Here is a 27,968-nt window from a genome sequence, read left to right as displayed (position 1 = left end):
TCTGCCTTTGGCTCAGGGCGTGATCCTGGGGTCTGGGGATCAAGTCCCCTGTCGGGCTCCCTGCGTGGAGCTTGCTTCTCCTCCCTCTACCTGTGTCTCTGCCTCTCTTTCTGTGTCTCTCATGAATGAATAGATAAAATCTTAAAAGAAGATTTTCATTGACTCCCACTAAGCAAATGCCTCTTGGTTAAAAAAAACAAAAAAACAAACAAAAAAAAAAAACCTGGGTATACGGTGGGGTGAAGCTGAAAATTTTAGCCACTGAGTAAATGGCTCTTCAAAGGGTCACTCTACCTTCCTCTCATAGAGAATCTTGCCCGCCCAGCTGGGCCCAGCTAGCCATTCTCCCGAGAACCAGCCAAGTGTCCAGGTATAACCTATATATTCACCTATAACATTTGTTGGGACTTGCTGCTCCCTGGCTCAGAAGAGCTGGCCAGCGGTTTTTGAAAGCTTAGGGTGGAATTTCTCAAAGAAATGGATTCAGGAATCATCCATGTCATAAACACCTGGTATGCTTATTAAAATGAAGATTCCCTGACTCCACCAGACCTATTAATACTGAATCCCTAAGCTTAGAGTCAAAGAATAGGAATTAAACAACTTGTCCAGATGGTGCTAACATCAAAAAACCATTGACTCAGGCTTTCAAAGATTCTTGTACCTCTACACTTGGCCTGGGGTTGGACGGAGATGTTTTCCTGAATTGTAATTTGCAGGGAGAACATCTATACTGTATGTGAGAGAAGGTTGAAGCACCTCAGAGCCCCCTCTCTCTGTTAAGAGCTCCCAAAATGGGTGGTTTCATCCTAGTTTTCTGGTCTTTAGATACACTTTCGGTTGTCTTCTGTGGCCCCCAACCCCACCCCATTTATGAGTTAGTGTCCGTGATGCTCACTGCCTGGCTCCCTTCAGCAGGGATCCATGAAACCAGGCAATAAGGGGACCATAGGTGGGACCAATGGAGTTGAGAAAATATAGATTCAATAAATATCAGTGCTGGAATCTGAAGTGTGGGTTTGAATCCCAGCTGTACCCATTCACCAGCTATTTTACTGCAAACAAGTTATTCAACCTCTTTAGGCCTTGGTTTCTAGTTTTGTAAGATGGGAACAATAATAGCCCCAGCCCACAGGGTGGGTGTGAGGGCCCAGTGGGCCGATGCATGTAGGGCATTTGTGCCCTTGATGCATATGATATATGATTATACGATTGTGGAGCAGGGGCCGGAATCCATGATACAGGAGGAAAAGTTGAGAGCATAGGGGGCATTTGTCCAGGGAATAAATAACATTGGGAAGACTTGATATTTTCCAACATATTGATGGTTATTACTTGGGGAGTGAAATTTATGTTTGTGTAATTTGAAATGGCAGGACTGGGAGCAGTCACAAAAACTACAGGGAAGTGGATTTTCCCTAAATGAGTGTCTTTATTTTGCTTTTTTTTTTTTTTTAAAGATTTTATTTATTCATGAGAGACACAGAGAGGGACAGGCATTGACAGAGGGAGAAGCAGGCTCCCCTGTGGGGAGCCCGACGCAGGACTGGACCCTGGGACTCCAGGATCACACCCTGAACTGAAGGCAGACACTCAACCACTGAGCCACCCCGGCGTCCCTGAAAGGAATGACTTAAAAGAGAAGTTGAAAGATACAGTGTGCTGCCCCAGAAGTCATGAGTTCCCCGTCACCCGAGGTGCTCACGCTCAGGTGGCTGGAGGATGAAGATGAGATTCAGTCCTGTCTGGGCCGGGAGGTAGAATTGCCTGTTTTTAAAGGTCCCCTTCTATCCACGAGTCTGTGACTCATGACTCCAAGTTTATTTAAAGAGAACCAGAGGGCAGCCCGGGTGGCGCAGCGGTTTAGCACCGCCTTTGGCCCAGGGCCTGACCCTGGAGACCTGGGATCGAGTCCCTTGTCGGGCTCCCTGCATGGAGCCTGCTTCTCCCTCTGTGTCTCTGCCTATCTGTGTCTCATGAATAAATAAATAAAATCTTAAAAGAAAAAAAAAAGGAGAACAGCCCACTTGAATAGATGAAGGGATGGCATCTTCACAAGGTGGATCTTAGTATGACTCTTTAATTCTTGGCTTTAAGCCCAGGAAACCACCCTGTCGCCATCGATTGGCTATCTTGGAGACAAAATTTTTCCTGCAACAAACATCCACTGGTTCCATTTTTGCCTCCAGAACCCCAGACATCGAAGCTGGTTTCTCCTTCATAGTGCAGGGTATCAAATCCTTAAAGGCGGTGGTCAGGAACTCCAAGTCCCCACCGCTCTGATCTTCCACCCCGTCTTTTCTTTCAGGTGGTCGAATTGCTCATTCCTAGTATATGTGAATGAAGCCCGAGCATCTCCACCAGCTGGAATCTTTACGAATAAGCTAGACTGCATTTATGATGTGTGTTTTAAGAGGCATAGCCTCACTGATCTGATATGAACCTACATTGGGCCGAGTTTATCTTTGTACCAACTAAAACAAGTTTGCTAAGCCTATTCCTTGTTTTAAGATGACGGAACATTTAAGCAGCTTAAAAAAGTAACTGCGTTCAGATACCTTTAAGCTCTTTAGAAAAATTACTAGGTCAGTTAACAAATCCGTCCTCCCTCTTCATTAAGATAGGTACTGAAGGAACACTTCCAGGCAACGTTTTAGTCACTTCTAGTTTGCTATTTGAACTTGACAACTTTCTTCCATGTATTTTCTAAGAGTGTTCACTCCCGGGAACAGCAGGTGGGTGAGGGTGGGGGTGTGATGGGAGTGCATGTGTATGATAGGGCCTGAGGCTGGTGAAGCTAATGGCTCTCTTGGGTTTGGCAAGAGGATCCAGAGGACAGCCACTTGAATGCCTATTTACCAGGCCAGTTACATAAATGTGTGTGGTGAGCTGGGAAGTGTGGAAGGCAGTAGGGGTGGAGGCGTCTGTGTTGCCCTGGAGAGCCCCTACCCTCCCAAGCCATTTATACTTTTGCAAAGGAGGCTGGATTTTATTGGTGGATATCATTTTATGGTGCTTTTCTTACATGCTGAATTACAGAAATGCCTCTAGAGGAGAGATGAGGCTGGGTGGACTCACTAGAGATTTGAGGGCGTGCTAACAAATATGTAACAACAACAAAAAACATGTAGTGAGATTGGTCTATTTAAAGGAACACAGAACACTTTGGTCAAGGAAAAAAGAATGGTGGATGCATCTCTGGAATATGTGGCAAGATCCCTTATGGAAAGCATTTGTCTAAAGATACAGAGTAAGGTACCCAAGGCTTAAGTTATTTTGTCCGGGAGATCATTCAGGTTGAAACTGGGTCATGAGAGGTCCAAATTGAAGAATAAAACGAGCTGCATGTATTTAAAGGAGGGGCTGAGCCCGGCAGAGGAGCTGTAAAGGAGGGAGGCATAAGGGATGTGCTCAAAGTAAGTGAGGGAAGGCAATGTGAGAGCTGCTGGCTCCCAGCACTGAAGGCGAGCTTGGCTGAGGGGTGTAATGAGAGGTGAAGGGGGAAAAAAAAAAGAGAGAGGTGAAGGGAGGTGAAGGTGAAATCTCTCGGGTCTCAGGTGTGATGACGCAGACACACAAATGCAAGACAGCAGGAAAAGCTAGATTTGCAAGGATGGTAGGCCAGAGGGCTAGTCTGACAAGGAACGGAGGGAGCAAAGGCTGGCAGGCCTGAGGAGAGGCAGGAGATCTGTTGGAATGGGCAACAATGAGGGGCCAAAGCAGGAGTCCAGAAAACCAAGGTTCTGATGATCACCTCAGGAAAGAGAGCCACTGTCCTCAGATCTCTGAGCTGCAGCTTATCCAAAGGATATGGAAGATAAGCAACTCTTTCTTCTTCTCCAGACAGAAGTGGAGAAGATGGGCTGGTCTTCCAGCATGAGGATTTGGTTTCTTAACAGTAGCGGCAGGAATGAGGGCAGTTGAAAACTTGAGATTTGATAGGTAACTTTGAGATTTGATAGGTTCCTGGAGATTGGGGTAAGCAGGCTGGACTGAATCTGGAAGTGGGTGAGTGGAATTCAGCATTCCAGCCTAGAACCAAGTCTCCCAGTTTTTGGACTTCCCAGTGGCCACACACCGTGGGCCTGGCCAAGGGCTCTTCACCTGCTTTCCCATGTCTTGCTTTCCTTGGCAGCACTGCCATCCAAACTGTCAGCCAGCCACCCACCGCCCCAGCAAGGTAACCTAGGTCATTCTTGCTGACCTGGTAACTAGTTTCATCCCATTAATAGTCGTGAGGACACTCTAGTACCGTCCAGGTAACACAGGAATTTAAAATAGTGAAGTGGCAAAAAGATTCATGCAAAGGGGGATCTAAATTACCTCTTTAGTTAAATAAATAAATAAATAAATAAATAAATAAATAAATAAATAAATATAGAAAGAAAAAAGAAAAAAGAAAAAATTTATTGTACCTAAACCCTCTCCTTAGTATAGTTTAAGCCCGTTTCCCCTGCAAGGTGCTCTGTGGTTGGCTGACCCATCAAAAATGATACTTGGGCATGTGGACGTAGTACGTGCTACAGTAGTAGCATCTATTTCTTTTCATTATTACTGGGTGTGGATGTCCACCTGTTAACTCTACTCTTTGAAAGCCTTGCTTCTAAACCAATACCTGGGAACTTCTAGAAAATGTTAACACTAAGTCCCCATCCCAGTCCTGCTAAATCAGATTCTGGGGATGCAGCCCTGTGATGATGCATTTTAACAAAATCTCCAAGTAATACCGATGGAAACGTAAGTGTTGAGTCAGCGTTCTAAAATATATAGCAAAGGGTAGAAAGCACCTGACAGGAAACCGAGGGGTGGAGCTCATGTTGGCCCTTCCGTCCCATTCTGCTATTAACATGCCAGGACACTGGCCCAGAAAACAACACAAAAGCCTTAAAATATTGGAGATGGAGGACAAGGTAAGTTATTGTGTCTTTGGTTTCCCAATCACTGGCTTTACATGTGTGATCCCATTTAATCTTTCAAACTATATGAAACTGTTACTATTTTATCCGATGAGGAAACCAAGCTCAGAGATTAACTTTTTATTTTTATTTTTTTTGAGATTAGGTAATTTATCTAAAGTCACAGCTGCTGTGTAGTGGGTGGGGTTTGAGTCTCAGTCCACATCAAATGTTTATCTGTTGGATCCAAGGTTTATTCATTACAGATAGGTCGTTAGTGGCACAATTCATACAGAGAAAAGGCATCCAACATTATTGTGGTATCATTCTTTTAAAAAGTAACAGAATTCCTGTTGAACAATGCCCTGGTCTTCTACTGGTCATGTGTTTCTGGCCCAGGTGTGCCATCTTGCACTTTCATCTCAACTTTGGTTGAGATGGGGAAGCAGCACCAAAAGGTTGCTGAAATGAATCAATTTTAAGACTGGAATCTGTTCAGGTTATCATTCTGTATTTAACTAGAGACGAGGGGCTTGACCTCACTGGGCCTATTTCCTTTGCCCTTGGACTCCCATCTTATTCCCGTCTGAGGAGTTGGTAATCCAACCCAACCCCATCTGTTTATCCCAGGCAGCAGATATGAAGCACAACCAGATGGCCCTCCAATCAGCTCAAGGATGAAGACCCTCCATCAACGTAGGCTAATGGCCTGAGGAGAGGCAGGAAATGTCTCCCAGGGACTCTCAACCTACTTCCAAGCCCTTCAGAAATAAAGGATAAGCCCTTCCTTCCAGGTAAGAATCATGGTCCAGACAGACCCTTTTAGCTTGCTAATCAGATTTATTTTGTGGCATCCAGTCTTGCCCTGTCTTGTAATTCTAGAATTTGTAGAACTGTTGAACCAAATAAAAGGAAGAAACTGTCAGTTCTCAATTAGCTGCACCAGTGGAGAGGAACAGTGATGTGGTAAGATTTTAAAAATTTGGTTCCATTTGGCTTTGGAATGCATTATGACTTTTTCAGTAGATTAACTTTTCTAATTATATTTTGTACAGCCTAATATTAACAGGCATTTGTATTCCCTGAGCACACAACATCTAACACAGATTCGAGTGATGCAGTAGCGGAGGTCCAAAAATGTGCTGGGCTCAGGGAATGATGGTGTTGTTATGGAAAATCCACACATGGATAATGAAGAGGGAACTAATTAGAAAGTGCTCAGCAAATATTAAATTATAAGCAGAGAAGCCAAATTAGGAATTCTCTAAGGACATGTGTACAGAGAGTAAAAAAGGTCATTAACATTCTATGAGGGACAGAAACTTTGAAGAACCCTTTTTCAGTGTTTATGGAACCTCATGAAAAAAAATCGGCTGCAAGGAGGGTCAATGAGTTACTGGGTGGTCTTTCAAATAAGAAAACCTCAAGCAATAATACCAAGGCATTTTAAAAGAGCGTTTAAAATGAATTTTATTGTTTGAATTTTACAAGTAGTCTTTAAAGACTTCAAACAAGAACTCTGTTGCAAAACTCTAATAAATAGCTTGCCCCAAGCCCCCAAACAAATGAAAGACTAAATAAAAACTAAAACTCGGAAGGATCAGCAAGACTTCAGAATGCTTGGATGTTAGCGATATTTCTCATTTACAAAGAGATACCAGGCAACGTAACAATCTCCTTCATACAAGTCAAAGAGAGAAAATAGACAGACAATTGAGATCTTTACAAAGCACTCCAAAATCTTCCTATTTCCATGATGGAAATGTCACCCCCCAAAAAAATTCCATGGAAAAAAAATCACAATCATGAATGAAACCATAAAAGTCTGGTGGAGGGGGTGGGAGGAGTAGAGGGAAAATCCATCCAGTTTCTCTCAGGGATGGAGGAAGGAGCTGAGATTACTTGGGGTGGGGAGCTTCCAAGCAGATGACACTAAATTGCTGAACGTTCCCTACATCAAGGTTGCCACTGAAGGGACACGGGTGTCAGCTGCATGACATTTTATGAAGGCAAGAAACAAGGCCACCAGGGGCTCCCCGGGTCCCTCAACACTGGTGGGCCCAGTGTGTCTGTCTGCAGGGCTGAGGGCCTTGGGACAATGGCCAGAGGCCCAGAGCAGCTGCATCACTAGACAGGAAAAACAGCACATCAATCATTTCTGCAACAGAATCCTCTGGCTGGCCACAAAAGGATTCGGGAAACACCGTGCTTCAAGTGCACACCAGGACATGCAGGTTTCATAAGCCCGTCCTAGGATCACAGTCGTTGCTCCCAACAAGCAAGTATTAAACAATTTAACATTCACTTTCCCTAGTTATAAGTACTGGTGAAGTCTGGCTTTGGAAAGGATTAATCTGGCCATTTTGAGTCCACTAAAAATACAATTTTGCCACATTTTCATCTTTACACATCTCAAACAAAAGCTATACTTTGGACCAAAACGCATACAAGTAAGATTTCACTCTGGAGGGATTCTGAAACCAATTAATGTTTGGAGCCAGGAAGCTGGAGGGGCATGGATTCCAATTGGACGGGACTCCCTTAAACCAGATCAAAAGGGCTCTAGCTCTGAGGAGCGCACACCTGGGCCCATCTCCCCCAGGAAAGGAAGGGGGGAGTGACGTCACAATGCAGGACCGCAAAGGGGCATGGCTCGAGGCCCTGGCTCTGTCTCTGGGGCGCTGACTCTGCCCCTGCCAGACACGGACATGGGGAGATAGGGGCTCTAGGGCGCTAGCTCATGCACAGGTTGTTCAGGGGAGGAAGGCATTTTCTCAAAGCACCTCCCTCCCCAGGCATTTTAGGAATAAAGGTAAGGAAACCCCCCTCCCCAAATAAACAATTTTAAAAAACTCTATTTTCCTAGGAGCAATGACATTTGTCAGTATAACGAGGGAAAGCTTGGGTTACCTGAACTTGTAAGAGCTAATGGAAATAGAGGCAGATGGGCCAGGGCGCCTTGGCCCACTTTCTTTTTTAAATACGTAACAGATAAAGATATTGTGCAAAAAAATAAAGACATTCACATTTTAGCAGTTAAACTTTTATTTTACTTTTTAAAATTTTTATTTACTTTTTTGTTTTTCTTTTCTACAAAAGGCAGATAATGATTGTTGATCTGCAATTGTTGTGTTGTGCGCTCCCCAAAAGGGGCCGAAGTAGGAAGCGAGGGCGGGTGTGCGGAGAAGGCGTCCAGTGGCAGGGCTGAGGGACTGCCGGGCCTCACTAGAGCGCACCCCGGGGCCCCCTGGCCCGACCGGCCATGGCTGCTTGCCCTAACTCATGTCTATGGTATTGAAGACCCATTCCGTGAATTTCTTCAGCTTGTCGGAGGCGTTCTGGGACTCCTCCTGCAGTCTCAGGTTGTCCTCCCGCAAGTGCTGGACCTCTGCCTGCAGGTGGGCTTTGTCTTCCTTCTCCTGGGAGGTAGAGCAGGGTAGAAAAGGGCTGGGACGGGGGGCTACGGATCCATCTGTCCCCTTCACCCAACTCTGTTCTTCGTCCTGAATATCTGCTAAACATCTCTATGTGTGGCCTGATAGTAGGCATTTGGCTACTCAAGCCAGGGAACGGGTCTACCAGAGACCCACTAAAGTTTATTTTGGAATGCAAAGACATTAACGTGTACTTTAATGTCTTTGGTAAGGATTGTCCTGACTTTTGGACTATGGTTTTGCTGGCCGCTGTCTTAATACAGTCAAAGCCATGGAAGAGACAAAGCAACCTTCAGTTCTCCTGGTGTGAAAGCCTATGGAGGTGTGTGGGTCTGGGCTACTGACCCATTAGGTAAGAGGTGGGGAGGTCGAGAGAGAGGGCTCAGAGGGGCTGGCTGGGGTTTGAAGGCTTTCACGAGCTGGGAACCACCTTTCTGTACACATGACAAGGCAGGCCTGCCTGCACAGGGGTGTCAGTGGGAACAGAGCTCCAAGCAGCTCGTGGAATGTGTGTCCCGAGAAAACAGAACACCCACATGTTGTTCCACTAAAAGGGCGTTTGTTCAAGGGCAGTTTGCACAGACCAGGCACTCTGCTTTGGGAAGATGTGTTTACCTTCTTCAAATCTTCCCGGAGCATCTTCAGCATACCTTCCAGCTGGTCCACTTTAGAAGCCAGAGTGGGGGAGGAATCTTTACTGCTGGGGACAAGAAACAAAAGATGGTGTTGGCAGAAGCCTCCACGGCTGGGTTTGTTTGGCATTTTTTAACGAGGCCGCTGTATTTGCAAAATGGTTTTTTAAATGTCAAATTACTCAGTACGGTGGCCCAATGTGCATTTTCACTTTAAAAAAGAAAATGGTAATCTTAACAAAGGGTAATACAAGGGTGAACCACAGCCAATCAGTAGCTTCCTCTGTTAAAGATGCTGGATCTTCACGACAAAGGAATATAGGACAGTAAGTGAAAATGGTCTCTTTGTCAGGAGAGGTATTTTCTGGCAGGCACAGGTGTCAAGCAGTGGAGTGTTTCCTGTGCTCTTCAAGAAGAGTGCCTGTGTGCAGAGGGCTGATGTCAGTTCTACCTCGGGGCAACCGGGATAAGGACAGGGGAGGTCTCTGAGTCCCCCAGAAAACAGTTGTCTATGGTTACTCGTCCAGGTACAGCTAAGTTACCGTGCTTCCGTCTTGAAAGCTTATCTAAGTATCTTAAAATATTTAAAAAATATGTTTCAGAAGCTCGTTGGTCTGATGCTAATGTCTCCTTTACTATCATGATTAGCAAACTAGGCCTCCCCATTTTCTTTCTCCCAATTTATAGAAGTGCTAGTAACGCCTTGCTAGTGGAGTACCAAAAAATAAAATCCCAGGGAGTTATTAGAGCATGAGAAGGTCACCCAACTACCTGGACAGATGACCAGCAGGCGAGGGCTGAAGACCCCTGTCAACTGTCCTTTGTCCAACTCCCGTCTACCTGTATTCAAGCTGCAGAAAGTTTCCAATTGGGTTCTCACCGAACACACGACCTCAGAGTCACACAACTAAGAGTCTCGAGCCCTCCACCGGGAGAACCTGCAGCTGCCTCTTTCCAGAGGTCAAAACACAGATGAATGCTGGAATAAAAGGCAGTCTTTACTTGAGCTGTGTTGTTGTCTCCTGAGGATTCTAGATCTACAAGCCCATAAGGCAAAACTCACAGTGGCATGTGTGTCTCAAGTCTGTTAATAAGTAAAATGATAAGGATCTTCAAACTTTTAAAATGGGACGACCAAGGAAAATTCTTAGCAGCCTATCTTGATGTCTGAAGGTTTCCAAAGTGAATTACATGTCTGTATATGCTCTGATTTTTAAAAACACCTTTAACTCCATTTGTTCACTGAAGAAAAATGCCAACCATCACCCTCAGCTTAAGCTTTAAGAACTATTGTTCAATAATCCTTTCTTAGGAGAATGGATTTGTTCACTTTGACTTCTCCTTGTGGGAGGCCCCGTACTAAGAAGGTACACCTCGGGTTCACTGCACCCTTGACTCTACAGTTTGTTTTTTTTAAGTTCTCAACAGCCAAACTAACAAACTGCCCCTCTCCCTCCCGAGATGCCTCAGTGAGAAGAGTGAATGCACTATCCATGAACTCTTCTTTCTCTGTCAAGAGCATTTCCTTGCACATTTGCTCAGTGAGGTCTTCAGGAACCAGCCCCCTCCCCTGGGCTATTTAAACAACCTAAGCCTGCCTCACTTTTCCTATTGTTGTCTGTTTCTGTCCAACTTTATAGGTAACCTGGATTCTTAACCATCCTCAAAAGGTTTTAAAAGGAGAGATTTCAAATCGATGAAAATTCTTCTGCATCAGGGAGCACCTATGACACATAGCACAGCAGCCTCTGGTCATATAGAGTAATATGACACACCTATCCAACATCCTCACCACTTGAAAGAGGGGAAAATGGAAGACCGCCTCTGCAGAGTGAAACAAAAGTCAAAATTTCTGCTCTTAACTCCTAAGGAAACTCTCTGGACCTCAGCTACCATTTGCTTTTCATTCTATATTGAATCTTCCCTATCCTGATGACCCAGACCTAATGCAGATCCAAAGCAGCATGTTGGGAAGCTGCTAAGATGCAGGCAGATTTACAAGTCTGACCAACTGAGAGTAGGGAGAGAAACTCAAAACCCAGGCTCAAGGATGTAATAAGGCAAATGATTTTTCTCACCTTAACACGATAAACCCTGAGAGCATAAATGCATTATGGCATTCAATAATAATGAATATTCATGATGATGACTAAGTCATCAAGAACAGTTTAATTATGTTTACAGTATTTAGTTACATAGCATTCTAGAATGTGAAGAGTCTGGCATGCTGGTGATGAGCTTCAATCAGCTAATCCATGTGGCCTCCATCTCTTCCCCACACTCGCTGTCACGAGTGCAGGGGACACACGGTGCGGAGTGATGACCTCGCTGCTGGGTGACCAACCTGCTATAAGACTTCATCTGGGCCAGAGCCTGCTCCTCAAGCTGGTCACCATTGGATGCAGCACTCAAGGGCCGGTGGCTTTCGTCACTAGCAGCAAAGAAGGAGGCTCTCTGGACTGGAAGGGAGAGAAGAAGCTGTTCAGTATTTGGAACCATGTCCTGGGTCTAGTCCCATCAAAGGTCGACAGCTGGCCCACAAGGACAGTCAAATCTAATCTACATGTGGGGCTGCATCAGGAACCCTGTCTCCTGACCCGTGGAGGAAAGAATTATGGTGTAAGTGGTAAGAGGATAGTAGCATTGTAAGAGCCCTTTTGAAAACACTTGTTGTGAATCAATCTGTAGTCCTCTTTTTCTTACTCATCAAAGTAGCATTCTGTGAAATGTCTCCCTGGAAACAGGCATTGGGCCAAATTTCCAGACCAAGGCTTTTTCCACTCGTGAGGATATAAAATGCACTTCTAGAAGTATGTTTTCCACAAGATTCCTGGCTACCTCAGTGGGTTTTAGCCAAAGTCCAACCATACGTGTTTCAAAATATACCCAACTTAAAGACTTGAGCCAAGACACCAAAATCAAAAGTTTAAAACCTCTCATTAAAAACACAAAACTATTGCCACCTCCTGTAAAGGAGAGTGACTAACAAATTGAAATTTAAAATCAAGTGCAGTCCTGGGGAATTGCCATCAGCTAACATGGGGATGGCCTCATGGGCTATTCCATGGTTGCCTATTCGATTTCTTCTGAAAACTGTAACTTGATGGAATAGCCACTTTTAATTCTTTAAACATGAGCAATTCAAAACAAAACAAAACCCAAACCACTCATCTGCTATCACTGTTTGATGAAGAATATTTTAGCACCAAAGAATTTAGAATGATGACCATAGAGTGAAAAAAGGCATTTATGTCCACGTCCACAGATAGCACTGCATTTAGGATGTCTGAGAAAGCAGCTGCAGTGTGAGGGCCTGCACCGAGGCAGGCACCCCAATGGTGGGCTGGCACAGGAGAATGCACATGGAGTTGGGAGAGGTCAGGGAGTCCCCGACATGTGTGGAGCCTGGGGCCAGGCCCTAACACATGCAGCACTACATGAGCACTGCCACCCTTAGGACATGGTGAAGGGTCTCTCTCTAGACCTGTGTTCTTCATTCCAGTGACTGCTGGGCTTCCCCCACTCCTTGCCCCTCCCACGTATGGGGAGGTGAGACATCCATGCTATGAATTCCTAGGTAGAGCGAACGTCAGGCTCCACTGGACTGAATCCCACAGCGTGAGCCTCTACTGCATGCCCAGTAGCTGTTAGCTCCACTGGTTTCCAGCTGTGCCAGTTTAGTACATGTGCCGTCAGTGTATTCACAGCAGTAGAGTGGATGGAGACTGACCAGAGCCTCACACCTCCCCTGCCTCCAAAACTCAGCCTGGCCTTGTCAGTCCTGCGCTTTCCTGCTTGGCTCTTCAGCGGACTCACCCTCGTAGGCCTTGGCAGCATCCACCAAGTTGGACCAATCTAAATCCGCAGCAGTGTCAGGCAGGGGCATCAGGCCAGGGTCAGGCATGGGAGGCCTTCGGGTCTCCTGGACGTCGGTGAGGGAGCTGTCTGAGGCCGAGAACTCTCCTGTAGAAAGAGATGAGAGGTAAAATCCTTCTTGTGCCCACAGGACAACCAGTCAGTTGTTACCCAAAATCCGTTTCTAGTACAGTAGACCATCAGGGGCTACTCTAAAGCTGACATGAACTAGGAATTGGCTTCCTCCAGTCTTAGCTCATTTTTTAATCATCTCCCACTGTCTCATTTCTAGTAGTGTGAGACTTAGAAAAGTTAGTTTTGCATCTGTCTTTGTGGGAGCTGTCTGTCTACAGTGGGATCCAGGGCAGCTCCAGTGTCTTGCTTCCCTGCCACAGAGCCAAGGATTCAGGGTAGGTCAATGAGGCCTGTTTCTGGATTTTGAAGCCAGACCAGAGAAGCTTGTTGATACCTGTCGTGAGGGATAATGAGGCTTATTCTTACTAGACTGGGCCCTGGGATCTGACCCACCTGCCCGTGGACTCCCTGTCCCCTGGGGATGGCCTGCTGGTTTCCATGGCTGGATGTGTCTGCAGGGTGATGTGAAAACCAAATCAGATTGGGGTGGGGGGGGCTTGATTATTCATATGGAGTTACTATAGGAAGGTGAGTTTAGGGTTGATTTTGGCATTCTTCCCCTTCCCAAGAACATAAGCAGCAACTCTTGGGATCAGTTTTGGATCAGAGCAGTCCAATAGCAGGAGCTGCTTCTAAGGTGACAACTTTAAAAATACATGAAACCGTCATAACAACTAACCCTCGCTTGGCCTGGGGCAGGGAGGAGTAGGCACAATGAGCCACTGTGTGACATCTGAGCGCGGGCTGCTACTGCTCAAGTTCACAGAGGCAGAGAACAGAGCAGGGGTGTCGTTGGGCTCATGCTCTCAACAGGGCAGGAGCTGGCACAGGGACGAGGGCAGAGTGTGCAACTCCTGGAGAGAGGCCACCCTCGGAATGTGATGATACTAAAAATCCATGCCAACACAAGCTAAAATCTCAGTTAAAGTTGCTGAGTGACTCCAGAAATACCTGTTTACAAGGAGTTAAAAAGTTTCCCAAATGATGATAGCCTGGTAAACTAGAGTATATTTAGTGCTTGTTTTCCCTTTCAAATTACATAAAGAACTGCTCTGAAGTACAGCTGCTAGTTATTAATGTGCTTAAATTAGCAAAATGATGAGTAAATGGAAATCAACAAATACTGCCAGATATTAAATGCTCTGATCTATTTAAACGTGTTCCCACCAAGGGTAAGTAGGTGGAACACAATTCTGTGTGTCACTCACAGCCCTTCTGCCCTTTTATCTCTGGCACCCGAATTTCCATATGTATAAAAGAAGCCGCTCCTCCCCATTGCCCAGTGACAGTCGCTGAAACAAGGCCAGGTTGGGGATAAGCCCAACTAGGGTTGCTCCATTTAGGATGTGGGGTCACCGTGCTGCTGCCTGACTTTCAGGAAAGCATGAAGAGGGGATGAGAGGGGCTCAAGGAGGGCAGCCCGTTCCCTCCCTCCCACAGCTGGACCGTGACCACACATGCGATTTCTACATTGCTCTTAGAATGTACACGTCTAAAAGACAGGGTCCACTTCGACGTGACACATGTGGACATGCCTTCACAAAGGGTTTATTGGTGCAGGAGCAGTGGAACTCAGTGGAGAGTGGCCCCAAGTTGGAGGCACATGGGGAGAAAAGGTTAGGGCCTAGTTGGGCACTACCATGAAGTTTTCTCCTAAAGTCAGGATGGCAACATTGGTCATTTCACATGTCAACTTTGGAGGGTGACATCATGGAGAAAATGGAAGCCAGATTCCAGCTGTAGTCAGATGGGGGCATGGCAGCAGGAGGAAGCTGGCAGGATCCCTGAGTGATGTCTGCCATTGGGGAGAAGGTGAGCAGGATGGAGGTGCTGGAGGAATGCGCACAAGAGTGGGTTGAGAGCTCAGGTGTGATGAGGGGAGAAACCGAACGAGGCAAGCAGGATATCCAAAGAAAATACTGCTTCAGAGAAGCAGCAGAAAGAAAGAGAAACATGGGTATGAATAGAGGCAGAATGCCCAGAAGGAAAAAGGGCAGATGGGAGCCAGGGTTAGAGCTTATGTGTAATGAACAAGCAGGACCCCAGGCTCCATAGCAGGCTCACTACTGGGTGGGTCACAGTTGGGGAGGGTGGGTGCAGAACCCTGGAATGGAGGTGGACAGACTGAAGAGAAAGGAAAAGAAATGTAAACCCATAGTCCCAGAATGTGGCCTTTGATTAGCCTGGGACCTAGTTAGGTAACAGAGCAAACAAGGCATTTATGAACCAAAGGCAAGAACAAGGAGGTGCCTGGCATCAATACACCTTCCCCTAAACCAATACCTGCTCTTCACTGAATGAATGAATCAGTTAACACATGACTGGCTGACACCACAGGCTGTATCCTCACAGTCCAGGAGAGACAGAACAATGGTAAGTCCAGGTTCTTATGGTGGCTTGAAGGAGCCAGTGGATACAAGTCTCCAAAAAATAATTTAATGTTAGCCAAATCTGTCCAATAATAGTAGCATATGGTTTGTTTGGTAAAAATATAATCCCCGAACTACACCTCTGTATTAAAATGGAAATTCAGCAGGTCTTGAGTAAGTTCTAGAAATCTTTATTTTTACCAAGCATGCCAGGAGGAGGTTGTTATATGCATCTGGTGCCCTAGTATTTATGGCTGGCATCCAAGGGATACCCCCTGACTGCCTGGCTCTGGTGGCCAGGGGAGCTTGCATTCCTGGGTCCCATGGGACTTTAACAATTGGAGGGATGGTCCTTGACAGGCTACAGAAAGCAGGGCACTGCACAGAAAGCAGACTGACACAAACTCCAATCTTTCTGTAAAAGAGGCTTATCTGCTGGTTCCAGAGCTTTGGTCTAAGGATATGCTTCGGGTTTGGCACATAACTAAGGGACCATGGCTGTGTCCAAGGGACATAGAAGCCAGTGCATGCTATCTTTGTGCTTGCCCTCTGCTTTCCTCTGGCTCACTATTACCTCTGAGAAAGGAACTTCTACATGCATTTAGCACCCTGGTTTTTATGACTGCCACCCAGGGGACACCTTGAGGTCACCTGGCTCTGGTGGTCAGTGGGGCTTACATTTGAGATTCCAAAAGACTATATATTTGCATACTTCAAGAGCTGCTGCCAGAGGGTCTGGCTTATAATCAGCCTAAATCTGGTGCTGACTGAGATGCTCCCCTTTGGGACACTGGTCTTGGCACACTCTCAACTACTAGGATCTATTAAAAATGAAATGGGCTTTTTGGACAAACAAATGTTTGAGAGACAAGAAAGAGCTAGGGCAGGGTTGAATAAAGTTCATCTCCCACACGAGGCTACTCCTTCAAGACTGGGAGGGGTGGCTGTTTTATCTAACAGATAGACCAATGCAAGGAGTCCAGAAAAATGAGGAAACAGAGGAATATGTAATACACAAAAGAACAAGATAAAACCAGAGAAAAAAAAATCCTTAATGAAAGGGAGATAAGTAATCTGCCTGACAAAGAGTTCAAGGTAATGGACATAAAGATGCTTGCTGAACTTGGGAGAAGAATGGATGAACACATTGAGAACGTCAACAAAAAGAAAATGTAAGAAAATATCAAATGGAAGTCACAGAGCCAAAGAATACAATAATTGAATTGAAAAATATACTAGAGGGGTTCAACAGATCAAATGAAACAGAAGAAAGGATTGGTGAATTTGAATACAAGACAATGGAATTCACCCGATCAGAGCAACAAAAAGAAAAAAAGAATGAAAAGGAGTAAAAATAGCTTAAGCTACTTTATTAACCTGGAGAAGGAAATACACATCTAGATCCAGGAAGACCAGAGAGTTCCAGATAAGATGAATGTAAAAAGACCCACACCAAGACACATTATAATTAAAGTCCCCAAAGTTAGACAAGAGCATCTTAAAAACAGCAAACAACCTGGTATGTATAAGTGAATCCCCATAAGACTTTTCAGCAGGAACTTTCTGGTCCAGATGAGAGTGGCATGACCTATTTAAAGGCTGAAAGAAAAAAATTGCAAATCAAGAATCCTCTACCCAACAAAGGTGTCCTTCAGAATTGAAGGTGAGATCAAGAGTTTTCCAGAAAAACAAAGCTAAAGGGGGCGCTTGGGTGGCTCAGTCAGTTAAGTGTCTGACTCTTGATTTTGGCTCAGGTCATGATCTCAGGGTTGTGGGATTTTGAGCCCTGTATTCAGCTCCCTGCTCAGTGGGGAGTTTCCTTGTCTCTCTTTCTCTCTGCCCCTCCCCTGTTTGTGCTCTAAAATAAATGAATCTTAAAAAAAAAACCTAAAGGAGTTCAACACAACTAGACTGGCCTTGCCAGGAAATATTAAAAGGAGTGCTAATTAGTAAAAAGAAAACATAAAAGTATCAATCTTACTGGAAAACGTGAACATACAGTGCAGGGAATAGTAAATCAATTACTTACAAGGCTGGTAAGAAGGTTAAAAGACAGAAATAATAAACAATTGTTTTACAGTTAGCCTTGAGCAACACAGGTTTTGAACCGCAAGGGTATAGTTCTATGTGGACTTTCTATAAATATTTCAGAAAAATGTTTGAAGATTTGCAACAATTTCAAAAACTGGCAAACAACAATTTAGGATGTCATGAATACAGAAAATATATACAAATCTATTATAAAAAGCTACAACTTTCCAAAATGTGCACATACTGTACATGGCACACTCACAGTTGAGAGGAATGTGACCAAAGATGCAGTATTAAGTCATAATTGCACAAAATTAACTATGGTATGTGCAGTGTACTACTGTGATAATTTTGTAGCCACCTCCTGTTGCTACTGCAGTGAGGCCTAGTGTTCAATGTAGCCATTTAAAATGCATGTGAGGCTAATCATCTCCATATGAGCAGTTTATCTTATATAACCAGTAAATTGGGTATCAGGGTAAAAACTGCTCTCCATTCTCATGTACTTTCATTATGTTTAGTGCCATACCATAAACCTTGAATAACATCACTGGAACCAATTAACAGTGCCACTAGTGATGCTGGAAGTGTTTCCAAAAAGCAGAGAAAAGACATGAACTAACACGAAAAAGTTGAATTGCTTGCTATGTATCACAGGTTGAGGTCTGCTGCTGCAGTTGCCTGCCATTTCAAGGTAAATGAACGTAGCCTAAGGACCACTGTGGAAAAAGAAGAGGAAATGCACGAAGCTGTCACCGCAGTGGTGCCAGTAGGCACAAAAGCCTTGTACTTTTTGTGAAAGAACTTTTTATCTCCTATCAGAAATGTGGCTTTTAGGTGGGTCCAGGACTGCTAATAAGAAAGGCATTCCTACAGACTCTCGTATGGTTCAAGAAAAAGCAAAGTCATTATATGACAACTCAAAGCAAACAGAAGGTGAAAGATCTAAAGCTGCAGAATTTAATGCCAGCAAGGGATGGTTTGATAATTTTAGAAAGAGGTTTGGTTTTAAAAATGTCAAGATAACAGGAGAAGCAGCTTCTGCCAAACAAGAGGCAGCAAACGAGTTCTCAGACACCATTAAGAAAATCATTGAGGAGAATGGATATCTGACTGAACAGCTTTTTAATGCAGACGAAAGTGCCCTGTTCTGGAATAAAATGCCACAAAAGACATTTATTATTTACTCCATATGAAGAGAAGTGAGCAGCAGGATTTAAGGAAGGGACAGACTACTATTTTGTGCAAATGCAGTTTGGTTTAGGATGAAAACTCCCCTTTTCTATAATCCTACCAACCCCTGAATCTTGAAGGGAAACAATACCAGCTGCCAGACTTTTGGCTGTATAAGAAGACCCTTTTTCTGGACTAGTCCCATTGATGCTTTGTCCATGAAGTCAGGAAGTACCTTGCCAGTAAGGAATTGCCTTTTAAAGTACTTTTGATACTGGACAATGCCCCGGCCACCCAGAACCCCATGAGTTCAACACCAAAGGTGTCGAAGTGGTCTACTTGCACCCAAACAGGACATCTCTAATTCAACCTCCAGATCAATAGGTCATAAGAACCTCTAAGGCTGATTACACACAGTATTCTGTGGAAAGGATTGTCAACACTATAGAAGGGAACTGTGATAGAACATCATGAAATTCTGGAAGGATTATACCGTCAAAGATGCCATCATTGTAACAGAGAAAGCCATGAAAACAATCAAGCCCTAAATAATGGATTCCTGCTGAAGAAAACCGTCCAGATGTTGTACATAACCTCACAGGATTTATGACAGAGCCAATCAAGGAAATCATGAAAAAGACTGTGAATATGGCAAAAAAGGTAGGAGGTGAAGGGTTTTAAGATGCAGATCCTGGAGAAATCCAAGACTAATAGACACCACATCAGAGGAATGAACAGAAGATGACTTGATGGAGATGAGTGCTTCCAAACCAGTGCCAGATGAAGAGGAACAAGACTTAGAAGAAGTGCCAGAAAACAAATTGACATTAGATAGTCTGGCAGAAGGGTTCTGATTCTCCAAGACTGCTTCTGACTTCTTTTACAACATGAACCATTTTAGGATATGGGCCCCAAAACTAAAGTTCACAGTGGAAGGATCAGTACTGTATAAAAACATATTTAGGAAAAAAAAAAAAAAAGCAGAAAAGCCAAAAATGACAATGAATTTCCATAGAGTTACATGGAATATGTCTGCCTCTCCCACCTCCCCTTCCATCTTCGCCATCCCTTCATCTTCTTCCCTCTCCTCTATTCAATGTGAAGACAAGGGTGCAGAACCTTTACAATGATCCACTTCCATTTAATGAATAATAAATAATCATCAAGCCATATAGTTAATAAACTTATCTGTTGTTTTTGTGTGAAAATCTAATAACTCTACAGCAAGAATTGTACGAGATGCTTTTGTGTCATCATCATCATTGCCAAAGTATTCATCATATAGAAAGAAAACTGAGAGTGTAAGTCTTGTATGGAACCGGATAGCCTGTCCTTACCTAGGCATTTGTGAGTGATGTTTAATATAAAATTAATATTTTAGTTTTCTTACTGTTTTATAATTTTGCTTTCAAGGAATTACATTAAAGCATGCCTCTCACTCTTGTAACTGAGAAACTGTATCAGCCTATTATCACAGGTAAGTGATTTTTTAAAAATGTAACAATGTTTCTAAAACTGTACTATGAATATGACTGTAGTACTTTATGCCATAAAATATTTTTATTGATTTATTCATTAGTGTATATGCAAGGCTACTGTGAAGAATTGTATCAATTCCACTAGGCTACCATAGAGCAATCATATTGCTGCTGCTTCACTATCAATGCATGAATTGTTACATCTGTAAATAAGTACAGATTTTTTCACTTTTGATACAGTTTCACTTTTGATGTCTAGTCTTAGCAATGTGTATAATATCTACAGTGTTTTGTATCATATTAGACAAAATTGGGATAGGTACTGATAGATGGTTAATCATGTAAATAGACAAGGTAAACTTATGGTATTGGTAAAGACCGTACTGTAAATGTGTCTTCTTATGATTTTCACTTTTCTTTTTTCTAACTTACTTTAGTGTAAGAATATAGTATATAAGATCTATAACATATAAAATATTTGAAATGACTGTTTATGTTATTGGTAAGTCTTCTGGTCAACACTAGGCTCTCAGTAGTTAATATTTCTGGGAAGTCAGGTTTACATGGATTTTTGACCATATTCCCTTGTTTCTCAAGGGTCAACTGTAATTAGGTAAGGGATACACATGATAAAAAGATGTAAACTGTGACATCAAAAACAGAAAATGTTGGGAGAGTAAAAATGTAGAACTTTAGAATGCATTCTAACCTTAAGTTGTTATGAACTGAAAATAAATATAAGTTATAGGAAAGCTTCATGGCAACCACACAGCACAAACCTATGATAGATACACACAGAGGATAAAGGGAAAGGAATCTAAGCCTAACACTACAGAAAGTTATTAAACCATAAAGGAAGAGAGCAGCAGCAGAAGAAAGGAACACAGAAGAACTACAAAAGAGCCAAAAGGATATGCCTATCATTATTTATTTTAAATGTAAATGGACTATATTCTCCAATGAAAAGACAGAGTGGCTGCATGGTTAAAAAACATAACCCGTCTATATGCTGCCTGTAGGAGAGTCACTTGAGAAGTAAGGACACATTGAAAGTGAAGGAATGAAAAAAGATATTCCAGGTAAATGGAAACCAAAAGAAAGCTGGTATAGTTACACTTATATCAGACAAAAAAGACTTTAAAACAAAAGACTATAATAAAGACAAAAAAAGGCATTCCATAATGATAAAGGGGTCAGTCCAATAAGAGGATATAGCATTTGTAAAATATTTATGTACCCAACATTGGAGTACCTAAATATGGAAGCAAATATAATCAGACCTAAAGGGAGAAATAGCAATTTGGTAATAGTAAGGGGACTCTGATAACCCACTTTCACCAATTGACAGATCATCCAGACAGTCAATTAGGAAATATCAACCTTAAATGACACACTAGACCAGATGGACTTAACAGCTATATACAGAATATTCCATCCCAAAACAAAGGAATATACATTCTTTTTCAGTCACACATAAAACATTCTCCAGGATGGATCATTATGTGAGGTCACAAGTCTTAATAAAATTAAGGAGATCCCTGGGTGGCTCAGCGTTTGGCACCTGCCTTTGGCCCACAGCGTGATACTGGGGTCCTGGGATCCAGTCCCGCATTGAGCTTCGTGTGGAGCCTGCTTCTCCCTCTACCTGCGTCTCTGCCTCTCTCTCTCTCTCTCGATGTGTCTCTCATGAATAAATTAAAAAAAACCACAAGTCTCAATAAATTTAAGATGACTGAAATGAAATTAAACATCTCTTCCCAATTACAAGAAGAAAACAAGAAAAGTCACAAATACGTGGAGACTAAATAACATGCTACTAAACAACCATGGGTCAAAGAAGACGTCACAAGAGAAATCAAGAAATACTTTCAGAAGAATGAAAATGGAAATACAACATACTGAATGAAGCTTATGGGATGTGGACAAAGTAGTTCCCAGAGGGAAGTTCATAGTGACAAATGCATATCTACATATCAGGAAACATCTCAGATAAACAATCTAAATTTACACCTGAAGGAACTAGGAAAAGGGCAACAAATAAAGTCCAAAATTAGTAGAAGAAAGGAACAGATCAGAGTGGAAATAAAAAAACAAAAATTAAGACACGAAACAAAAAAATAGATCAGTGAAACTAAGAATTGGTTCTTTGAAAAGATAAACAAAACTGACAAAGCTTTAGCTAGACTCACCAAGAAAAAGAGAAGATTCAAAATCAGAAATGAAAAAGCAGACATTATAACTGATACCAGAGAAATAGAGGATCTTGAGACTACTATAATAAATTACACATCAACAAACTGTGCAGAAGAAGAAATGCATAAACCCCATAAACATACAACTTGCCAAGACTGAATCATGATTATGAGACTGGCATGCCACCTGCTGTGCTAAGTCACTAAGACTGAATCATGAAGAAACCGAAAATCTGAAAATCTGAACAAACTAGTAAGGAGATGGTTGGGAGGTTTGTGATTACTGATTCAAACAAAAACCCAGGAACAGATGACTTTACTGGTGAATTCTATTGAACATTCAAAGAAAACCCTTTTAAAACTCTTCCCAAAAAAGGAAAAGCAGCAAAAGAACACTTTGAAGCTTATTTTATGAGGCTAGCATTACTCACCTTGATACCAAAACTAGATAGGGACACCACAAGAAAAAAAAATCACAGGCCAATATCCCTGATGAACATAGATATAAAAAACTTCAACAAAATGTGAGCAAACCAAATTCAACAAAACATTAAAAGGACCATATACTATGATTAAGTGGGATTTGTCTCAGGGATATAAAGATGGTTCAAAAAAAAAAAAATAAAGATGGTTCAACATCCGCAAATCAATTAATGTGATACAGCACACTGATGAAATGAAGGATAAAAATCATATAATCAACTCAGTAGATGCAGAAAAAGCATTTGACAAAAAGCAACATCCATTTATGACAAAAAAAATCTCAAAACGTGGGTATAGCGGGGATATACTTAAACCTAAAAAGGTCGTGTATGACAAGCCCGTAACTGACATCATACTCCATGGTGAAAGCTGAGAGCTTTCCTCTAAGGTCAGGAACAAGACAAGGATACACACACTCACTACTTTCATTCAACAAAGTATTAGAAGTCCTAGCCAGAGCATTAGACAAGGGAAAAGAGGCATCCAAATATGATGCAAAACTCACTATTTGCAGATGGCATGATATTATATTTGGGAACCCTGAACCAAAAAACTCTAAGAATTAATAAAGGAATTCAGTGAAGTTGCAAGATACCAAATCAATTCACACAAATCTGTTGCACTTTCATATACTAATAACAAAATATCATAAAGAGAAATTAACAATCCCACTCATAAGTCTATCAAAAGGAATAAAATACCTAGGAATAACTTTAACCTGTACACTCTAAGACACTGATAAAAGAAACTGAAGACACAAATAAATGGAAAGATGTTCCATGCTCATAAAACAACTAATATTGTTAGAATGTTCATACTACCCAAAGCAATCTACAGATTCAGTGCAATCCCTACTAAAATTTTAATGACATTTTCCACAGAAGTAGAACAAGCAATCCTAAAATCGTAATTACAAGAGATTCTGAATAGCCGAAGCTAATCTTGGGAAAAAAACAAAGCTAGAGGTATCACACTTCCTGATTTCAAACTACATTACAAGGCTATAGTAATGAAAACAATACGTTATTGGCATAAAAACAGACACATCAATGGAACAGAGAGCCTAGAAATGAACATATGCATATGTGGTCAATTAATTTATGACAAGGGAGCCAAGAATATACAATAGGGAAAGGACAGTCTCTAATAAACAGTGTTGGGAAAATTGGGGACAGACACATGTAAAAGAATGAAACCAGAGCACTATTTTATACCAATCCACAAAAGTTAACTCATTATGGGAAAAAAAAAAAGGGTTAACTTCTTATGGATAAAAGACATGATTGTAAGTCCTGAAACTGAAACTTCCAGAAGAAACACAGGCAGTCAGCTCTCTGACATCAGTTTTGATGATAATCTTTTGGATTTGACACTAAAAGCAAAGGTAACAAAGGCAAAAACAAACAAGTAGACTACACGCAAATGAAAAAATTTCTGTGGAACAAAGACAACCATTAACAAAATGAAAAGGCAACCTATGAACTGGGAGAAAATATTTGAAAATCAGGTCTGATCAGGGGTAATATTCATAATATATAAAGAATTCCTACAACTCAATAACCGAAAAACAAACCAATTAGAAAATGGGCAGAGAATCTCAATAGACATTTTCCAAAGAAAACATACAGATGGCCAACAGAGGTAAATGGAATAGCTGCTCAGCATCATTAATCATCAGGGATTTGCAAATCAAAACCACAGTGAGATACCACTTCACACTTGTTAGAGTACCTATTATCCAAAAGGGAAGACACAAACATTGGTGGTAGAGAAAAGGGAGCCCTCGTGCATGGTTAATGGGAATGTACATTAGTGTAGCCGCTGTGGAAAACAGTATAGAGGTTTCTCAAAAACAGAGCTACCATATGATCCAGAAATTCCACTCCAGGTATTTATCTGAAGAAAGCAAAAACATTCTTGAAAAAAAAAAGTATCCCCATGTTCACTGCATGAATGGCCAAGATACGGACACAACCTAAGTGTCTACTGATGGATGGATGATATATATATATATATATATATATATATATATATATATATAATGGAATATTACTCAGTCTGAAAAAATGAAATCTTCCCACTTGCAACAACATGGATGGAACTTGAGGGTCCTAGGCTGATTGAAATAAAAGAAAGACAAATAAGTCACAGGGCTTACTGTAATGTACAGCATGGTGACTACAGTAATAATTACCACATATTTAGAAGGTGCTAAGAATGAGCTTTGTGCAGTGGTAGTATCGTAGCCAATGAGGGTTATCCGAGGCACGATTATTGCTAATAGAAGGTGCTAAGAATGAATCTTAAAAGTTCTCATCACAAAAAAAAACTTTGCAACTATGCAAGGTGACGAGTATTAACTAGACACTGTGGTGACCATTTCACAACAGATACAAACATCGAATCATTATGTTGTACATCTGAAACTAATATAATGTTGTAAGTTAGTTACATCTTGATAAAAAATAGAACAAGCATCCCAGATGACTCTTCTGGTCTGGTGAGGCTGAGCACCTGTACCCCACGGTCTAGGATTACAGGTGCCAGGCTGATAGAGGGAGGTTGGTGAGCTGAGAATTGGAACAGGCAGGCCACACCTCCTCCAGGCACCACTCTGTCAGCACACGGAGTGGCCATTCTCTTTGGGGACTGGCCTCTTTGCAGGGCTGCGGTGGGAACACTAACTTACCATGCAACGACTTCATTCCCAAGGTATAAGAAGGCCTCCGCAATGGGAGAGACTTGGGAAGAGAAGGGTATGTGCTACTGAAGAGGACGTCGTTGGGCAGGGCTTGGTCCAGAAGTGAAGCCCTGGAGGTGAAGAAGTGCTCCCTCTGGCCACTGTATATGCTCTCATCTGACAGCGTTCGGTGCAGGGCCCGTCTTGAGGTGGGGGTGGGAGGAAATGGGGACTGAGGAGAAGATAGTGCGTGGAACTGTAAAACAGAGTCACGACAACAAAGTTAGTCTCCTGGGCCGCACCCCCAGGTCCTGGGTTGGGGTGGGGGGAACGGGCTGACAAAACTCACTGCTCTTAGAGGGCACACTCCTTTCAAATCCTGGAGCTTGGCAAGGAAGCCTCCAGGCTCCAGAGTCTCTATCTACATATCCTTCAGAGCAGAGGTGGGAGTTCCTTTATCCTTGTGGCTCAACATGCTGCCTGTAGCCTGTCGGTGCCACACGATTCAGATGTGAGAGTAAGTAGATAGAGCAGGACCATGTTGTGGTAAGAGCAAGATAACAATCAGACAAAGAGGTGTTTTATCTGAATCATGTGCCACTGACCGAATCTGAGCCCAATATGTCTCAGGATTAAATGAGCCACTGGACTGATCACAATAGCGTTTGTCAGTGGTCCCCAGGGGAACAGCCACAATGCCAGGAGGGTGTCCCCAGAAGCCTAGCAAGTGATGCCATGTTTGCTGGGCAACGAGCAAAAGATCATCAGAACAGATTAACTCTAGTAAGTAGATGCCTCTTGATAAACATCAACTACTAATAGTGTATTTAATGAGTTTCAGATATTGTTTTTTAGGATGGATCTCTATTCATTAAATTAAAATAGGGAAGCCGTCTTAGTAAGTGACAAATATTTATACAGTTATATATAAATGGCAGAAGTTCTAAATAGCTGCTATCTCTGTCTTTTGCCTTGCTTACCAATTTGATTTTACATGAGATTCTTCTGCAGAAAGCAAGCTCGACTCCCATGCATTGAGAAACAACAGACACATTAACAATATTTAAATTTCCAGCCTGAGAGCCAAAAGAGTATTTGGTCTGTTAGCAATAAAGTTATACTTATTCATTCCTCCTTAGATTTGTGTTCACCTTGACAGGGAGAACAATGTGGAGGACAGGTGAAGATGTGAGTAGGAGGGCTGAGTCATAGCTGGCAGAAAGCCTCTGTGGGACTTTCCATGATACTTTGAAGGGGCAGAGAGATAGTGACACAGCCACGTCTCCATTTAGGACCCTGAGAACAGCACTGACACCTGGCTCATTCATGTGCTCTGGGTCTAACATGCTTCTGTTCCTCAACCCAAGAGTTAATTAAGCCAAAGCTACCCACAAAGTGGTATGCACAGTTGCTGCAATTATCGATCAAACATGTTGTAAATGAGCCCCAGATGTAGCCAACTGTGTAAAATTGTGTTCACTTCTAAAAATTCATGAGTAAGTGGAAGGTACATATATGCTTGCCCGGAAGATGAAGCTGCTGTGATAAATGCTCTGTGTCTTTAAATGCAGAGAACTGGGTATGGAAACAGTGATTTCTCTTTTCACCTCATAGATAATGGTGGGCATTACAGAGGTTAAATGGCTTGCTGATTATAATTTTAAAAAATATAGCCAGATTCACTCTCTCCTATCTGCAAGCTTCTAGGACTATCACATTAAGGCTCCTGCCTACCGGGCCAGGCCCCAGATCTCTCCATTCAAACACTGCTCCCGATCTTCTTTAGCACCTCTGAGCTCAGCAAAGGGACATCCTTTTCTAGGGAGTATCCTTACCCGGATGGTTATATGGGAAGGTGGTTTTCCACCAATTCTAGTTTTAGCCTCTTTGGGAAATATTAAAATATTTAATCGAGGCAGTGAACTGCTACCTTGAAGAGATCCTTTAGGCAGCATTCTTTATTAAAAGTTTTAACATCTTGTGCTAAAGGGAAGCAGGGTAGGAGACAGAAGGTAGCAATCGGCCTTGTTGCTTTCCACCCATTAACAAGTGTCTTGTCCCAAGTTATTGGGGTGGCCCCCCACTCTGTCCCTCTTCTACTCCAGTCTTGAAGGTAGGCACACTGGTCTAGTTCCAGGAGCGCCCTGTCCCTGCTATGCAGGGTGCTTGCTGGGTGGTGCCCAGTGCTGCCAGCCCTGGGCAAGAACCAAGATGGAGTCAACAGCTGGCTTGGAAGGGACCTGAGAACACATTAGGCCGGGGTGTTCTCACCTCTATGGGTTCTTCCCAGCATCCTGCCTGGGGAGAAGGGACGTTCAGCAGGGGCCCAGGCATCCAGGACACCCACCCCTCTCTTCTGAGAAATTCTGCTTTCTCAGTTCTACGTATGGGACTTCTGTGTATAATTTCATTTAAAAAGTTCCCTGAATTTTAAAATCATCTGGGCGTCACTGATCTACTCCGGGTCTCTATTTCAAAGCTGAGGAACAAGGCCTAGGGAAGTGATATTTTCGTTCCCTGAGGCCAGTCGTCCTGGCTTCCGGGAGGTGGGTAAAGCACCTGCAGTAAGCAGGACGGCTCTGCCTGAACCCTGGAGCTGCACGAAGCCTCT

At 42.9% G+C, this 27,968-nt stretch overlaps 1 protein-coding gene and 1 pseudogene across 26 annotated transcripts in view; one reads left to right on the top strand and one right to left on the bottom strand.

The window, feature by feature from the left end:
• Positions 1-6,339: 6,339 nt before the first annotated feature.
• SIPA1L1 (signal induced proliferation associated 1 like 1) overlaps positions 6,340-27,968 on the bottom strand; it is a 377,379-nt gene continuing 355,750 nt past the window's right edge. For 24 of the 26 annotated variants that reach the window (XM_072839140.1, XM_072839145.1, XM_072839153.1 and 21 more), the window contains 5 exons: positions 25,367-25,613; positions 12,778-12,924; positions 11,306-11,420; positions 8,945-9,029; positions 6,340-8,314 (listed from right to left, as the gene is read on the bottom strand). In XM_072839140.1, coding sequence (XP_072695241.1) covers positions 8,171-8,314; positions 8,945-9,029; positions 11,306-11,420; positions 12,778-12,924; positions 25,367-25,613 — 738 coding nt within the window. In that variant the 3' untranslated portion in view covers positions 6,340-8,170. The remainder of the gene's footprint in view (positions 8,315-8,944; positions 9,030-11,305; positions 11,421-12,777; positions 12,925-25,366; positions 25,614-27,968) is intronic. The other 2 variants (XM_072839164.1, XM_072839166.1) reach the window with 1 other exon arrangement.
• LOC140640804 (U4 spliceosomal RNA) lies at positions 24,898-24,964 on the top strand (annotated as a pseudogene).

The sequence above is a fragment of the Canis lupus genome, chromosome 9 (assembly GCF_048164855.1).
Source record: "Canis lupus baileyi chromosome 9, mCanLup2.hap1, whole genome shotgun sequence".
Lineage (NCBI taxonomy): Eukaryota > Metazoa > Chordata > Mammalia > Carnivora > Canidae > Canis > Canis lupus.
Note: the sequence above shows the minus strand (reverse complement) of the source record. Positions and strands in the feature narration are given on the sequence as shown.